This window comes from Dermacentor andersoni, chromosome 1 (assembly GCF_023375885.2).
Source record: "Dermacentor andersoni chromosome 1, qqDerAnde1_hic_scaffold, whole genome shotgun sequence".
In the NCBI taxonomy this organism is placed as follows: domain Eukaryota; kingdom Metazoa; phylum Arthropoda; class Arachnida; order Ixodida; family Ixodidae; genus Dermacentor; species Dermacentor andersoni.
In genome coordinates this window covers 193,344,072-193,360,957 of record NC_092814.1, presented here as the reverse complement: position 1 = coordinate 193,360,957, position 16,886 = coordinate 193,344,072, and the positions used below count along the sequence as shown (strand labels likewise).

Sequence of the window (16,886 nt, the reverse complement as noted above, 5' to 3'; positions counted from 1 at the left end):
AACTATTGGCCAAATAATTCAAATTGCACTGGTACCCTTGTGTTGGCTGATATGCAATTCATATTGTGACTTGCAATCACTATGATGCACACACTACCATGCTGTATCAATCTCAATATAGATGCTTTACATGGCAGCCGTATTTCGATGGGGGCGAAATTCGAAAACACCCGTGTACTTAGATTTAGGTGCACGTTAAAGAACCCCAGGCTGTCAAGATTTCCGGAGCCCTCCACTACGGCATGCCTCATAATCAGAAAGTGGTTTTGGCACGTAAAACCCCATAATCTAATCTCTATAGATGCTTTACGTTAATGTCACTGTGGCAGCCATGTTAGGTAGTAGCGCGGTGAGAAGCTGTGTAAATGACGAGAAAAGCGAGAGCCTGACAGAACCCGTTCCTAGTGAGGTAATGACATCATGTAGAGGTTCTCGTACACACACCAGTGATCAAATGTATCAGGTTACCCACGGTAGTGAATATGGTGTGCTTACATCATTGTGGCTACCATGTTTTAGGTACCAGCGTGGGGAGAAGCTGTGTCCGTGATGTGACATGAAAAATCTACATGCTTTCAGTGCATAACCTGATTAGATTCAGTATTTGCGCATCAGCTTACCATGCCATTAATGACAGTAACCTTCTCTGGTTCATTTCTAGAGGTTGTTGATATTAGGTCTTCACTGGCAACATAATTTTTGCATGTGTTTTAACCAGTTAATTTTTTCTATAACCTGGGTTTGGAACTTTTTGCCCATTGCCAACTAAGACCTTGACATCTCTTTCTGTATTGAAACATAATCCTTGCCTGTACATATTGCAACTCCATTAGTAACAGTGTGTAGCTACATTTTCAATTTGACAAGAATTACAAGTTCCTTATCTCAAGGCTGTCCTTTTTTCTGTGTCTTGATTTATTTCTCTAATATTTTGAAATGGGGGGGGGGGGGGGTCATTCTATGCCAAACGTCCCGGACATTGCACTCAACCCTCTCACATTCCTTTCCAAAAAATTGTGGTCAATCATTCTGCTGGTCTATCTGTCCTTGTAAATTATTATTACCTTTTTTTTTTCAAGAAAAAATAATTCACCGATGATTATGATACTCCCTAATGTGAAATTTGACCCAGTTCTATACGTGTTTGCATTTCGTGATATATAGGCTGGCGCAGGCAATCTGTCTTGTGCGGCGTGACTTCCGTGCTAATCTGGAGATTCCGAAAGCCAGTGCGGGGGTGACATGTGGGCACGATTCACAGCAGTCACCGCCGACACCTCCCAGACAACGCACCTACTTTGACGCCATCTCGTAGCCATCGTCACTGCACTGCACTTTTCTTCTCGCGCTTTCGCCACAACCTCCTCCGCTTTCCACGTCATGGTTCCGCTGCACTCTCCTCTCCACTTTCCTCACGTCTTTAATCCCTGGCTGTGCTCCACGTTCGTTTTTATCTTTTGCTGTGCTCGTTCGCTCGGCTACGCCGACGCTTATTGCAGGAATGGCCGCCTTAGAGTTGCGCTCTTAAAAATTGGTCTTTTACAGCAATTTGAATGTTGAGCTAGTGGGCGAAATGTAGTTTGTAAAATAAATCCCCTCGAAGATACAATACTACATGAAGCCCCTTACAAATCTGATAACTGCTCGAAAAGGAATCGCGCTTTATTTCCTCCTATTGGAGGCCACTACTTTGTCTTACAATGTGCTTTTTGGTGAAGCAGTACGGCAATTCTGGCCCACGTGTAACCTTTTTTACAAAATTCTACAAGGCTTACCGACACTACAACTGCATTGCCTGGCTGTATAGTTGGCAGCAGTTGGCGGTAAATGTGTAAAAAAGTATTGAAGTCGATGGGCCAGTTGTTTCGAAATGGAAAAGGTCCAAGTAAAAATGCATGGTTGAAATCATTAAAAGCGTGTACAAACAAAGCAGATTTATTTCTGAAAGTTTAACTGGAGTAATTTGTGTTTTAGGTGAAAAAAAGGTTTTATATTTTATGAGTGCTGCAACCCTAGGCACCAACCATAAGCTTGCTTCACTGTGGTGCGCGTGTCTCCAGGGCAAGGAAAGATGTAGCGGCTGTGCAGACAGCAAGAGGGTATGCTGCTTTGTGTTCTCACGTTGCTGGCAGTTGATAGAACTAATTTGACAGGCATCCTGTGGTGTTCTGTCGTGCCGACGCCAAAGTAAGTGCGAGAGAAAAGAAGAGACTGTTTGTAAAGATATTGTTATAGTTAAGGTGTGTAACAAACACTGGGGATACACTTATAATTATTTCTTCTGAGCTGTTCACTTGAGTGTGGTCGTGGTGCTGACTGACCCTTCGGTTTCTTCTGCTTGGCTCTTCGGCAGAGGTGAACTTTGCTCCAGAGATCATGTCGCCGACAGAGCACGCGTAATTTGCGGGTTGTCTTTTGGCCGCATCTCTTGGCAGCACGTAACATAAACATTGCGAATAGTGTGAGTATGCTGCTGTGACCTCATATTTTACATAGAACGCCTGTGCTTTCGACTGACAAGAGGTTCATCTGTACAACTAAAAGTAGAAGCGATAAATATCTAGAAGGTAGGGATCAGCCAACAATTACTGAGCTGGCAACATCGCGTGCAGAATGGATGGGGAGAGAGCACGTGGGGTTTAGTGTTTGACTGTGGATCTTTCAAAAAATTTCTAGCTTGAAATGAGGCAAGAAGACACTATACCATTACTTCTAGTGCAGCCATTATGATAGAAGAGAGATGTCGTAGTGGGCGTACCAGTGCTTCTGTATCTGAAGTTTGGACCTCTGAAGGAAATCATCAAGACTATTAGCACACTTTTATTTTTTTATTTGCAAATCAACTAGTACAGCATATCTTGTGCCTCCATCTTTAACGGTTGACTACCTGATGTTTAACATTGGATCAGTGGCGTCTGCTGCTGGCTCTAAAAACAATCTTAAGTTCTGCCGAATTTTCCGAGAGGTTTTTAGACATGCTGCAAGAGTTCAAGGTGCACCACTTCGTGAGCATAAAAGGTGACCAGTTGATTTTTCAGTTGCACTTCACAGAAAATTATAGCTTCCTCATGCAAGATGCCGCCTAATCTTTTCGCTGGGCAAATATGCAAGCCACATTACATTCCTTTGTTGCATACCATTGCATTGAAGAAAATTTTAAATTAATTTAAATTCTGGATTTTCACGTGCCAAAACAACGATATGATTATGAGGCACACTGTAGTGGGGGACTCTGGAATAATTTTGACCGCCTGGGGTTCTTTAGCGTGCTCCCAATGCACGGGACACGGGTGTTTTCGCATTTTGCCCCCATCGAAATGCAGCCGCCGTGGCCAGGATTCAACCTCGTGCTTAGCAGCGCAACACCATATCCACTAAGCCACCATGGCAATTCGCTCTGAAAAAAACTGTTGCCCATTGTGCGAAATCACTGTGATTTTGGACTGTATCTAGCATACTTCACTATTTTTCAAACGGTGCATCATCCCATTAGAACAAGAAAATTTTAAAGAATTTATGCTACAACGAAAATGACATTAGTTTAGCTGCAGAGTGGAACCTTTTTGCAACATCTCATGGTAAGAGCACTCGTAACGGGGTTGGCAGCCAGGGCCAGTTGGTTGGCAGCCAGAACCAGTCTTCAGAGGCTCTACCAGGGACATGTACTTACAGCCCATCAGCGTTTTACCTGGTCGTAAAAAAATGTCAAAGGTATATCTGTGCTTTGGATGCCCAAGAGAAGGGTTGAAAAAAAAAAGTTTGAGCTTTCAGCAAGGTTTGAGACTACCGTCTCCCTCAAAACCACGTGCACCTTTCGCCATTTCATGCCATCATCGCCGACAATTGTTAATGCTGGGCTCACCTCCTACTCAGCCATATATGCGTTCCAAGTGGCAATGATCGTACGTCAGTGATGACAGTAAAAACTGCAATCTCTCGAAAGCGCCAAAACCAGGCACACAACCTCAGTTCTACTGTGTCTGTCATACCTGTACCATCGTAGTGATGTGGAAGTGAAATAGCAGTGCCTAGTACTAATCGGCAGCTGTTGATGCCCTTCCAAAATCTCATGCCCAACTGTTTCCAAGTTGCCAGCAATGTGAGAACGCAATGCAGTATATGATCTTGCCACCCGCACGGCTGTCGCATCTTTTCGTTGTCCGAGAGAAGTGTGCAACACAATGAAGCGGACTTACAGGCCGGTGCCCAGGGACGTGGTAGATGCTAAAAAAAATTTTTTTAGAGCGCAGCTCTTAGGCTCCCGTTCGTGTGTTTAGCGTTGGTGTCCCTTGGCGTTACTGAGGGAATGAGCATAGCGAAGGATGAAAGAGCGAACACAGAGTGCAGCAGGGGATGAAAGATGGCGTTAGTGAAGAAAGTGCTAGGAGGAGGGTATGGCAAAAGCATGAGAAGAAAAGCGTAATGCCATGCAAGACGTGCTCTGCAGCGACGACCGCTACGAAATGGCGCCAGAGTAGCGCGCCGTCGTCTGTTTACCAATGGCATGCAGCGAGTGTATCCACTCATACCATACATGAAAACAAAGTGCTGTATAAGCGGAGGCCTGTCTGCAGCAGATGCTGTGAATCGTGCCCACGCATCACCCACATGCGTATTCATTCATTCAGTTTATTTCTTTACTGATCTCTTTAGTTATTTTGTTTATTCGTTTGTAGCTGCCTCTTGTGATCTCCCGATTTGCAAGGAAGTCACGCTGAACTTCACTCCGTTTGCAACATGCCGCATGAGTCAGATGAGACAAAAAGTGCTCCAATTAAACTTTCAGAAATAAATCTCCTTTGTACACCCGTTCTAATGAATTCAACCATGCATTTTTACTTGGCCCGTGTCATCAGTCTATATGAGCCTTAACATGAGGCATATTGCAAATTTTTTAATGTTTGTGCCTCTTCCACTTCAAGGCTACTCGCCTATCACTTCAATGCTTCTTTTACACACTTATTCCCAACTATCCAGCGAACCAATTTAGTTGCATTGTGTCTGTAGTACTTCTAGAATTTTTTTAAAGAGGTCAGACACAGCCCAGTATCGCCGTATTGCTTCATCACAAAGCACACTGTGGTTAAAAGTAGCGGCTGCCAATAGAAAAGAATACAAAAGCATGAGTCCCTTTGTAACAACCAGAAAATTTGTAAGGCGGCTACATGTAGTGTTGTATTTCTGCTGGATTTCTTTCGCAATCTAGGTGCCACCCACGTGTACGACATTCAGATCGCTGTAAGGGACAAAAAATTTTTGTTTCTGGCAATAATAGTTTATGAGGGGGGATAGTCCTGCAAAATGATTGACCACAATTTTTTAAAATAGAATGGGAAAGGGTGGAGCATAATGTCTGGGGCGCTTGGCGTGGAATGACCCTAACATGTTTTTGTATAATGTTGCTGTGACAGGTTAGTTTCATGTAAACATCTGTTGTTTACTTTTGTTTAACTTTTCTCTTCCTGTTTTCACACCTTCTTCAGTACTGTTGCTGTTGAACTTAATATGCGCCCCACTCGTGTTGCTGGTTGTATCTGTTTTATTGTGATACGGACACTCAAGGACACTCAAGGAGTAGTATTCGGATTATTCGGTGATACGGACACTCAAGGAATATTCACGCCATTGGCACAACCGTTGTTATGCTGTCATATCGATGTGCATGCGCAGCCCGCACATGGAGGGTTAGGAGGGCTCCAGCGGCCCATGGTGCTTTTCGCTGCAAAAAAACGAAAAAAAAAAAAACACACCGCTAGGTGGACGCACTGTCGTGCGTTGCTCATTTGGCTCTGCCAGGGCAGCGTTCCTGCTAAGGAGCTGTGTGCATATTATACTGCGGTGCATATACTGGTCTGAGCGGGACAGATAGTAAACCTTAATCTAAATCTATGTATTCCTTTCATTTGGCGCTGACAAATGCTGACAGTTTTCCCTTGGTTTCATCTCAAGGTGTGATGCCAGTATGTCGCTGCTGGCATCAATAAAAGGCAAATACAGTGGAATCCCGGTTATACGTCCCCCGGTTTTGCAATGACCCGGGTTTTACGACGGATTAGCGCAGTCCTGGCGAAGTCCCCATAGAAGCAATGTATTAAAAACCTCGGTTATCCGACGCAATTTTACGCCTGACCCTCGTCATACGACTGCCCTCGCGAAGTGCGGGACGGAACAGCGGACGAAAGAAAAGTGCCGCGGGTCTCTTTCCGCCTTTTCTTCTCCACAATCACTTTGTCCCTCTCTTCTCGGTGACGTCGCCTCTCGTCGCATTGGGGAAGCATTTCTCTGCCCCCACCAGCAGCCGCCCGCGATGCCTGCTGTGCTGAAATAGCGCCTTTTCTTCTCCACAATCACTTTTTCCTTCTCTTCACAGTGGCGTCACGTTGGGGAAGCGTTTCTCTCCTTCCAGTTTCCCAGCAGCAGATCGTCAACAAGGTAGCCCAGAGAGGCCTAGGTTTATCGCATGTGTTCTTCGTCGTAATCCTAGCGACCACCGTTCAGCGAGAGGTTTTGAGTTGTGTGGAGCGACGCAACGCATGATGTCCCAAAAGCGGGCAATTCCGTCACTCAGCGATAAGCTCAATATTATCGAGGAAGCGGAAAAGCGGCATGGAGCCACGAAAACCAGCATTGCTCGGTACCTTAAGATACCCGAATCTTCGCTTAAGACAATCCTGGCAAACAAAGCGGTGATATTGCAGAATGCCAACAAGTTCGGGCTCAAGCAGAAAGTGGCAAAAGAAGGTTAGTGCAGCGTCGGCTGGCGACTATGGAGTGCAGGGAGTCGGAAAAAAAGATCACTGTGCTCGACGCCATGCATTTTATTGCCAGTTCGTGGAACGCATTGTCGCGAAGCACAATCACTAACTTGTTCAAGCACTGTGGCTTTAAGTGAGACTGCCTCCTCTGCTGGGGACGCAACAACCTCGATGCCACTCGAGTCCGATGCAGGCTTTGCTGACGACGATTTCGAGGGTTTAAATCTCATCACGACCTTCGTCGAGTACGTGGAGGCCGACGACAATGTTGCGATCTGCGGCGAGGTGTCGCGGAATTACGCCATCGAGGAGGCCTTGCCTAGTGCCAACACCGCTACGACATCGGACGAGGACAACAACGCCGCCACAGATGCCGTGCCTGTGCCTACCACGTTCGCCAAGGTGCTACGGCACATAGACGGCATCCGGAACTTCATCTGTTCACGCGATGCCGCAGAGGACCTCCTTTTGGACGGTGACCTACTCAAGCGAAAGTTCTTGGTTCACGGATCAAACAAGGTCCAAAAGAAACTTACTGTCTTTTTTTTAAGTTCGCGCCGGCTGGCGGGAATCACGGCAACGGGCAGTGGAGTGCCGTAAAGGTTCGTTTGAATAAAGCATAATTGGTACCTGTACTGCAGCATTAATTCTTATCTCATTCACTTTTTTGGTAATTTGGGTTTCCAAGTCCTGCAGAGTATGTTAGTAGTTTACATTGAAGTTTCTCGCAAATTCGTCGCGCGAAATTAGTAGTATTTTTATAGGCATAACTTATGTTCGGATTTTACGACGCTTTTTTACGGTCCAGAGAAAGTCATATAATCGGGGTTCCACTGTATTTGCCTTTTATTGAACCAAAAGCTCAGTGCTATAAGAAGAAACAGGAGCGGGCATGTCGGGAAGTAATAGGCTATGAAATCAAAAAGGCAAATAAATTTAACATATGTGTAAGATATGCAAAGAACAAGAACTATGCAAAGAATAGAGGACAATATTTTTAACATCACCAAAACATGCCACAATAAAAAGAAGCTAGCTAAGTTGGTTCCTCCTCATGGTTAAAATTTTCTTTAATTGTTTTTATTCGAGTAAGTGGACTGGGAAGATTTTATTAGTGGTGAAATTTTGTCCCACAATGAAAGATAAAAAGATAACTGTGTTTACTGCAGTTAGTACATACTTTCAGGAGAAAGAAATTATTGCCTAAAGCAAACCTAGTATTCTTGTATTGACTAGATATGCTGCTGGAATTAACAACCTCGCAGCTTCATTTTTGAGAGACCTGAACAAGACTCGACTATACTGAGATTATAGCTGACTAGCTTATCGGCTATGAGAATGTTATTGTCATTAAGTCATTATTTTTATTGCCTCAACTTCGTCAATAAAGCACAATAATATTTTGAATTAATAGTTACACTTTGTTGCAGGTTCCATTTGAGGGTGTAATATTTTTGAGAAATGTGTTCCCCAGTCGCATTTTATTATTGCAGATTTAAATTTTTCAGTGACCAATTACGAGAAAATACATACAGGGTGTCTACCCACCGGGAAAACCGGGAATTCTCAGGGATTTTGAGTAGTCTGGAAAAACTCAGGGAAAACTCACGGAATTTGTGCCTCTATCAGGGAAAATTAGCGGTAATTTTGTTGAAAGGGTCGAAAGTCGTGGTAATGCTGGCTCGAGTAATAGACAGGAATTGTAATGAATCGCCTTTCACACCCTGTCGTCTGCTGGAGGAGTTTCCAGTGTATAGTCAACGACCGACTTTTCGGATGCCCGATAATTTGGACGGCTTCGCGGCACCACCACGTACCCCATATAATATTGGAACGACTGAAATTTCGGACGGAAGAACCCTTCGTCGTCCGATTTTCCACACTTTTTGCCGTGACCGTAGGTCCGAAACGGCATTAATCGAAGCCACCACCGCTACTGTTTTGATTACCTCGACACCTCGAACCAGCACTCTCGCACGCAGTTCCTCTGGCAGCCATAGCCACCACTGCGGCAACGCTAGACCTAGCTGCTTTGACGTTAGCTATTAAGCTTCTTGTCGTTGGGTGCCGTATTTTTAATTGAAAGAATTCGCTGCTCTCAGCAATGGCACCGACTGCTTCTTTGTGGTCCTCGCAATTGGCTTCGAAGCTTGGAAAGCATGGTGCGCTGGATAACACCGGTTCCTGAAAGTCAGCTTCGCCTCAGTACATGAATGTTACGTGGTGAAGCATACGTAAACGTATTGCGGTGAAGCATTACACGCGTCGGAAGGGGCAATTGTCACGGGTCACAATATGTATTCCTTAATTATACACCCGTGCATCCGGGATCTCCTGTTACAGTATGAGCACCGGTATGCTTAATACGTGTACCGAGAGGCCTTAAGAGCGTTTTCGAATGTGCCTGTGGCGGTTTCAGCTCTTAAGGGCAGTAAATGACGAATTTATTTTTTGCAACAGGCTGATTTTTCGGACGTTTTCGCGGCCCCTAGGGAGTACGAAAAATCGGACGTGGACTGTGCAGCTGACCAAGAAGATGCTTCAAATGGTCCGTGGGGCGAAGGAGTGGCGGAAGGAGGACAAGAACAGAAAGAACCTATGCATTGAGGAATGAATGGGAAAGGAAGCATGTTGCCGCCGTTTTGAAGGAGCTTGAGCTCAAAAAAGAAAGTGTTGGCTGATGCTGGGATGCAGGTGTCCATCACCCACACCAAAATAAACTCTTTAAAGCAGTGGAACACAACACTGAGGCGTCGTGCGCGGGCTGAGAGTATGTCAGGACAGCTGAGGTTGACTTACGAGCTCTTGAGAGAGAATCTTAATTGTGACAATGTTCGGTCCTTATATCACTGAGCTTGCTATCAGTTGATAGAAATAGCTCACATTCGAAAATATTTGCTTCTGTATGCATCTCCTTTTTATTTGTATTTGAGGATGTCTGACTCGATTTGCAATTTTTTTGACATTTTATTTGCTGTGCATTTTACTAACCCCTTCTTTCTATCTCTTTTTGAATAACATAAACACTACTCCTTAGTATTCAAACTGGATTCTTTTTTTTTAATTTTTTTCGTATGCGTCTAGAGAGTGACAGCGTCGAGTGACATGGCTTCAGCTTGTCTTGACATAAAACATAGTTTGCGTCACTCAAGGAATTTTACAAAGGCACTCAGGGAAAACCTGGAAAGCTGAGGGAATTTGGAAATGTCAACTTGGTAGACACCCTGACATAGCAATAATTTGTTAGGTGACAATAAAGCAACAAATTTTTTTTTTTTTGTGCAGTTTCATACATGGTTTATTGTTGAATGCATACATGAAATTGCCCAATGTTTTACCAATTCAAAATTAACACAGCTTAATTTTATTTTTTAAATAGGTCTGACACAACTAGGGCCTGTATTTCAAAACATATCATTTCATTTTCTATTTTTATCATGTCTAGCACAGAGGGTGCGATCCCAGCAAAGATGGCGATGTGGCGGCCTTCAAGCCGCATCTAAAACAATGATTAAGGGCCACGAGACTGGAAAATGAAGTGCATCATTGCAGAATACGGCCTCAGGATATGCATCCCTAGCGAAAACGAGGCATCTGATGTGAGCGCCTGCAAGCAATCTTTATGGTGTGCACCCAACATAAAAACAAACCGAGTGAGAAACTTCCTGTAATCAATTGTTAGTTCACTAGGCAAGATTCAATCAGTTCTCATGCATCTTGCAAAAAGAGACACACATGCGGCAGTATTGCTGGTTTGTGAGCACCTACCTGTTAACAAACATAGTAATCACCCACCTGTGGAAGAACCATGAGGGTGGGTGTCTTGCTTAGGCGACACTTTGAGGGGTGAAAAACAACATACAAATCACATTTCTCAACACCTGTAACTTGAAACGATGCGTACGAGAATGCCGAACATGAAGCGTGTAAGCAGCGTGCGCTAGAGAGAGAGAGAGAGAGAGACAAAAGCGAAGGAAGGACAGGGAGGTTAGCCAGTGTAAATACCGGTTGGCTACCCTGTGCTGGGGAAAGAGGTAAAGGGAATAAGAGGAGCGGGCGCTAGGATGCAGCAGTAAACTAGGCCAAGTGGGAATACTCCAAAACTACTGCAGGCAGCCTCGTAGAGTGAGGTGAAAAATCAGTTTTGGTGGAAGCCGAGAGGCACCACCTCATAAAGAATTCACAGAAGTCACAGAAGGTTGCAGCACCTCCAGAGCGATGATATGTGACGCTTCATTCAGAAAGGGCACATTTTTTGCAAACATTTTGTCACCGCCGTACATGTATGGCTGTAACCACTTGGGATTTGTTTTTGCTGCTGTACATGTAAGGGTGGTGACATGCAAAGGGTTAACTAGAAGGGTAGGGAACATAAACTATTAGAAATAGTCTTAGGTGCAAAATTTAACACATGGACAACAGACTAAAAGACACGGACGCGTGAACAGCTGTCCCGGCAGCAGATGTTACTAAACATAAACTAACTGTCTTATTATTAATATTGCACCACTGTCAATACTGGGCTTTAGTGCTCATATGAAAACATCAAATTTATTTGTATATGTAGCAGGGTATGTTTTGCTTAATTGTTTGTTTTGTGGGCTCACTGTACGTCTCCGCGCACGGCGTCGCCAAGTGGCCCCCGAGAAGTGGAGCCTCACGACGCAGCACGACGGCGCACGGCGATAGACCCACCGCAGGTTCGAGCACCGAGCCGAAAGGCCTGGCCAGCTCTGGCCGCACGCATGGGCACTCTCCCAGGAACACAAGGCGTCCAGGACAGTTAAGGCGATTATTGATCACAAATGGCCAACACGTACCAGACTGCACCCAAACACACGGAGTACACTTGGCGCCCGCGGTTCCCGATGGCGAGGAAGGCGGGTTACACGCCGCGTCGAACAATGGTATGCGCACGCGGGCTGAAATGCGTTCGCAAACGCTACCTAGCACTTCCCGTCACCGACAATGGTCTGCGACGGTTCAGACAGGCAAAATGTGACGCACTGAGCACCTGCGACTACCGCAAGGGCGGAACGCAGAGCCACTCAGCAAGCCACACTTACGCAAGCTGACAAAGCACGTGAAAGTCCCCAGGCCGGGGGCGTTGGGGACACAAATAGCTGGTTGTTCATGTACCTTGCAGCTTGCCTCTCATGACCGACGCTCGTCCCTGCCGTAGCACGACTCCCCCGCACACGGCGATCGTCCCCAGTCGGGGCTTCTTCCCTACGTCACGCCCCACGACCCAGTGGGAGGGCCGCGTAGCATGATGTCGCGGGACGCGACCGCAGCGCCCGGGGAAAACGGTGCGCAGTCGAGGGGCAGGCATTTGGGGGGGGGGGGGGGGGTTTCCTCGCAATGGCGAATAAGTCCGGAGCCTTAGGCACAGCAACGACTGCGCCCCGGTAGACTGAAGGAACTCCCATAGTTTAAAAGGAACACAATGCAATGTTCACAGAGCTGGTGTGGTACTTGTTCGTGTACTGCTGTACTGCTGCTCTCAAACACACTGAATGGACTAATTGGGCCTGTGCAATGACCAGGTGGGCCAATAAAAGGCTCTTACGGGTTGCCTATTGCTATCACAAACTATTTTATGCATATGACTCGAGCCCTACGTGAGGTTCTTCACTGCCATGAATGTACACTTATTTCTCTGTATTTCTGTGCAGGGCATGTATGTGGTATCGCCAATGAAGGTCGGAGGAAAAGTAGCCATGATTCCCATCAATGTTGGCAAGTCGCCCCAGAGGATTGCCCCTGCCCCCACAACGTCGTCGGTGGTTACAGGCCTTAGTGTGGCGACCAGTCGGGTGGCACTTGCTGCAAGCTCCACAAGCACTGCCACCACACCTACAGTCCGGCCAACAGTACCCACAACTACTATCGTGCCCGTGCCAGGCAAAGTAAATGTGCTGCTCAAGCCCTCGGTAAGCAAGCAAAGCTGCATGGCAAACATAAAACATAAAATTAGCTACATTCAGTGGACTTCTGTTTATTCAACTCTAGTGAATTCGATTTTTCGTTTAATTTGATCCCAGCTGCCACCCATGCATTTCTAAGAGCTGAGACTTTCGTTTTGATCCTAAAATTAACCTTCACTCGATAATTTGAACTTGACCAGTCCACTCGCACTCACCTGACCCCTACAGGGACCCCGATAGCGACCCCTTTAGCGGCAGCATCTGTCTCGGCTGAGCTTAGGGGTGGTGAATGCATTGAACACATGTCATTGCTCGTCAAAAATGCCCATTTTTGGCCCACCATAGGAAGATTTTCAAGCAATAACCGTAGCTCACATTGTCTGATTACGGTATTTACCCGATTCAGACACATGCTTTTCTTTCTTTTTAAAGAAAATTGTGTTGACAATTGCCTGCACGGCACAATCGGACAAGAAACCGAAACCACCTTCGCAACATTTGTATGCGTTTAACACGGACATAATGAGGCGAAGCTAACTTTAAGACATTGTGTGGCAAAGCTGACTTTAGGAAACCGGCCACCATTGTGCAACAATATTTCTTACTAAAAAATCTGGTGCAGGTCAGATTTCTACCTTGTTTAGGAGCTTTAATGTTATTTATACATTAGTGTTCTACTTTGGACCCATAGAAAGTGGGTGCACATTTTATTTGGGGGCGTGTTAGAATCACACAACTACTGCCAAATGAATCAGCTGTGTGTTTTGGCATTTTTTCTCCATCTTGTTTAACTCAACCCGCCGAATAATAGTTGGAATAGTTGTGGGATTTGCATAAAACTTTGGCTCAACCAGCAGAAGTTGACAAATTTAAACAAAATGCAGGGACAGGTAGGGTGTTCACTTGCAGAGATGGAAAGTTTAAGCAGTGTACAGGAGAATCTTGCTGACACGATCATGCCTGATATGGATTTTGCAAATGTCCCATCCTAAGTCCATTAACTTACAACGTGGTAAATTTCCTTTTCGCTCTGCGGGAGTTGATATGAACAATCGAGCCGTGGTGCGATCCCCTGGCAGAGCTGGTGAGGAGGCCCTGGCTCAGGTGTGCTGGCTCAGACCCCGCAGACGTGCTGGTTGCATTCTTGTTGCCATGGCAACCTACATCACTCTTCCTTGACCCCCCCCCCAATCAGGAACAGGCAATCACACTTGACCCAGTCTTGACACGTCGGCAAGACACGTCGGCAATTTCATAGGTAGCTTTATCTCTGTATTCTATGCCTTCCGTCAGATTGCACGATACAAAGCTTCGTCATCGCAATGAAAAGTAAATGGATTCCCTTGCGCAAATCATGTCCTTATCACCACCAAGCAGCAGCTAGAATGCAGCAAAGAAACAAACTTGAGATAACACTCTGAACATGTGACATGCACAGCTTGCCGCTGCTAAAATGTGCATAAAACAAGCGCACCAGTGATTCAAATTCATGTTAGCTGGTAGTAGTGCTGCCAGAGTGCCACGGGACTGCACTAACAAATCGTGGTGCTAGTTTTTCCTTTTCAGGCTCTCACTTGTTGCTTTTATTTCTGCATGGAGAAATACAGTGCTGCAGCTATCTGAACCGATTTCTGATTGCGATACCAAGATGGGGCAGCACTGCATCAATAGAAAGTTGCACTCGCGCTATTGGTGCGATAGCACCTTCTGAGGCCGAATTTTATTCCCGATTTCGAAGAGAGTAAAAAAGTTAAATTTTCTCGAATTCTGCTGTGTACTTCTTCCAAATAGTTTGGCATGAGATAAAGAAAGGCCTTAGGATTGCGGGGGAAAAAGTTAATTAAAAAACCAAAAATTTTCAGCAAGTCGGCCATTCATTGCTGTGTCGCCCCTTAATTTACGTCTCTCTCTCTCTCTCTTTTTCTTTTTTCCTCGTTTTGGGTGATAGGAATTTCGAGCAATATGAATTTTTGTACTGTCCTGAAAGATTCGTATCACCGAGATTCTCATGAAAAAACACATCGTTCAGCATTTTTTTCACTACCGCAGCGGTACATACATGTGTTTACAGACTTTCTCTCAGTGATGTGGTTCAGTTTCCTTGAAGTTCTGCAATGATCAAAGCCACTGGGGGGCTTCGCGTTTGCTTGTCGCCATTGCCGCGATGCCGCAAAGTGCACGTCACATGCAGGTGTGCTACAATTGCTCCAAAGTGCTATATTTACAACCTACTGCTCCAGGTTGCGCCAAAACCGCAAGAATGCCTTGAATCGCACCATAGCTGCTCCAAAACACTGAGTGCAACCACAAAGGGTTCGTGTTGAGGGCAGTTGGCAACAAGATAGGTAGCCCGAGTTTTGTTGACATCATCCTCAGGATATCGGGAGTTGGTGTAGTCGATTACTGCACCATTCCAGCCTGTGTTCTGTAACATTTGCATACGATAATGCGTGACCATGTTAGCACAACCCTTGAACCTGCGTTCTTGTTCGGTCAGGGACTTATGAGTTGAATATCTTCGTACTAGTACTTACCCCATGAAAAGCGTACATACATTCCTGAGCATACCTACCAGTGGGCTGCTAGATCGTTGTTTTGCTGGCTCGATCACCCGGTGTCTGGAAACATCCTAGTTTTTTTTTTTTACAACTTTTCACGTGGCAACTAACGCAGCAGAATCTCATAATACGACCACACCTGATACGAATTTTTCAAATGTCCCAGCCCAACTTCATTAGCTTACAACATGCTAAATTTTTAATTGGCGAATTGCATTTTACACCACGGTGGATGATACGAACAATCAAATCACCACGTGATCCCAGGCAGAGCTGGTGAGGAGGCCGCGGCGCTACGGTAGCACTTTTGTCAGGTCGGCAGAGCGGCCGTGCTAATGCACCAGTCGCATTCCTGTTGCCAAGGCGACTGACACTCCCCCCCCCCCCCCATAATGAAGATTTTTCGTTTTGTTTTGTGCAGTATCATTCAACTTGTTGGTCGTTTTCAAACACCTTGTAACTTTACCAGAAGCTCGCAATCACACGGGACCCAGTCTTGCTGCGTCAGCAAGATCAGCAGCATTTGCTTCCACGCATCACCTTATCTCTCTATTGCATGCCGTCCCTTGTTTTTGGTGCCCTGTGACAATTCTAAACGTTTGCGCCTGTCATATTGCACGATAGAAGTAGCTTTGCCACCACAACGATACGACCACACCTGATACGAATTTTTCAAATGTCCCAGCCCAACTTCATTAGCTTACAACATGCTAAATTTTTAATTGGCGAATTGCATTTTGCACCACGGTGGATGATACGAACAATCAAATCACCACATGATCCCTGGCAGAGCATTTCTATCATAGCGCAGCAGGCAGCAGCTATGATAGAAACTTGAGATAACCGTGCATGTCTTGAAATGTCTGCCTCCGAACATGAGAAGTGTGCAGCTCGCTACTGCTAAAACTTGTGTGAAACGAGTGCTCCAGTGATTCAAATTTGTGTCAGTCAATCTGATCTTTTAGGCACCCTGCATGCCATGCGACTGCAGTAATGAATCGCGACACTAGTTTTCCAATAGATTTCCTCCTTTTCACTCGCTTTTGTTGCTTTTATTTCTGCATGGAATAATACAATGCTGTGGCTCTGAGTCAGCGGAAAGCCACGCTCACACAATCAGTGGCGTGATAGCACCTCTTGAAGCCTGATTTGAAGACAACACACTAAAAAAGGGCAATCTCAAATTCTGCTTCGTGTTTTTTCAATATTCGCCATGAGATAAAGGAAGGTCTTAGTGTTGAGAAAAAAATTAAGAAATCTGAAATTTTCGGCAAGTCTGCTATTTCATTGCCGCGTACCCCTTTAATTTCCTGATTTTTTTGCCGTCCTTGGGTGATACGAATTTCGGATGATGCGAACTTTTGCACTGTCCCAGGAGATACGTATCATTGAGATTCTACTGTAGAACTCATTCAGTGTGTTTTTTTTTTTCTTCTTCCCTTTTTTTTGTGTAGTTGTTTCGCTTATGGCGGTGCGAGTACATGTTGTCAAATGTAATTGGGAAATCATTAAATGGGCTGCGTGTTGCCTGCGAGGAACACTGTAGCAGTGCACAAGTCATATTTGAGTCTAAGGACGTTCAGTTTAAAGCCATTTGAAGTGCCCATGTTCTAACAACGTTACTGTTTATGTAAACTTTTCTCATC

General features: G+C 45.3%; 1 protein-coding gene across 5 annotated transcripts in view; it reads left to right on the top strand.

Annotated features, from left to right (window-relative positions):
* LOC126547034 (uncharacterized) overlaps positions 1–16,886 on the top strand; it is a 109,072-nt gene that overhangs the window by 12,766 nt on the left and 79,420 nt on the right. For all 5 annotated transcript variants that reach the window (XM_050194854.2, XM_050194855.2, XM_050194853.2 and 2 more), the window contains exon 4: positions 12,431–12,688. In XM_050194854.2, the coding sequence (XP_050050811.1) occupies positions 12,431–12,688 (258 nt within the window). The remainder of the gene's footprint in view (positions 1–12,430; positions 12,689–16,886) is intronic.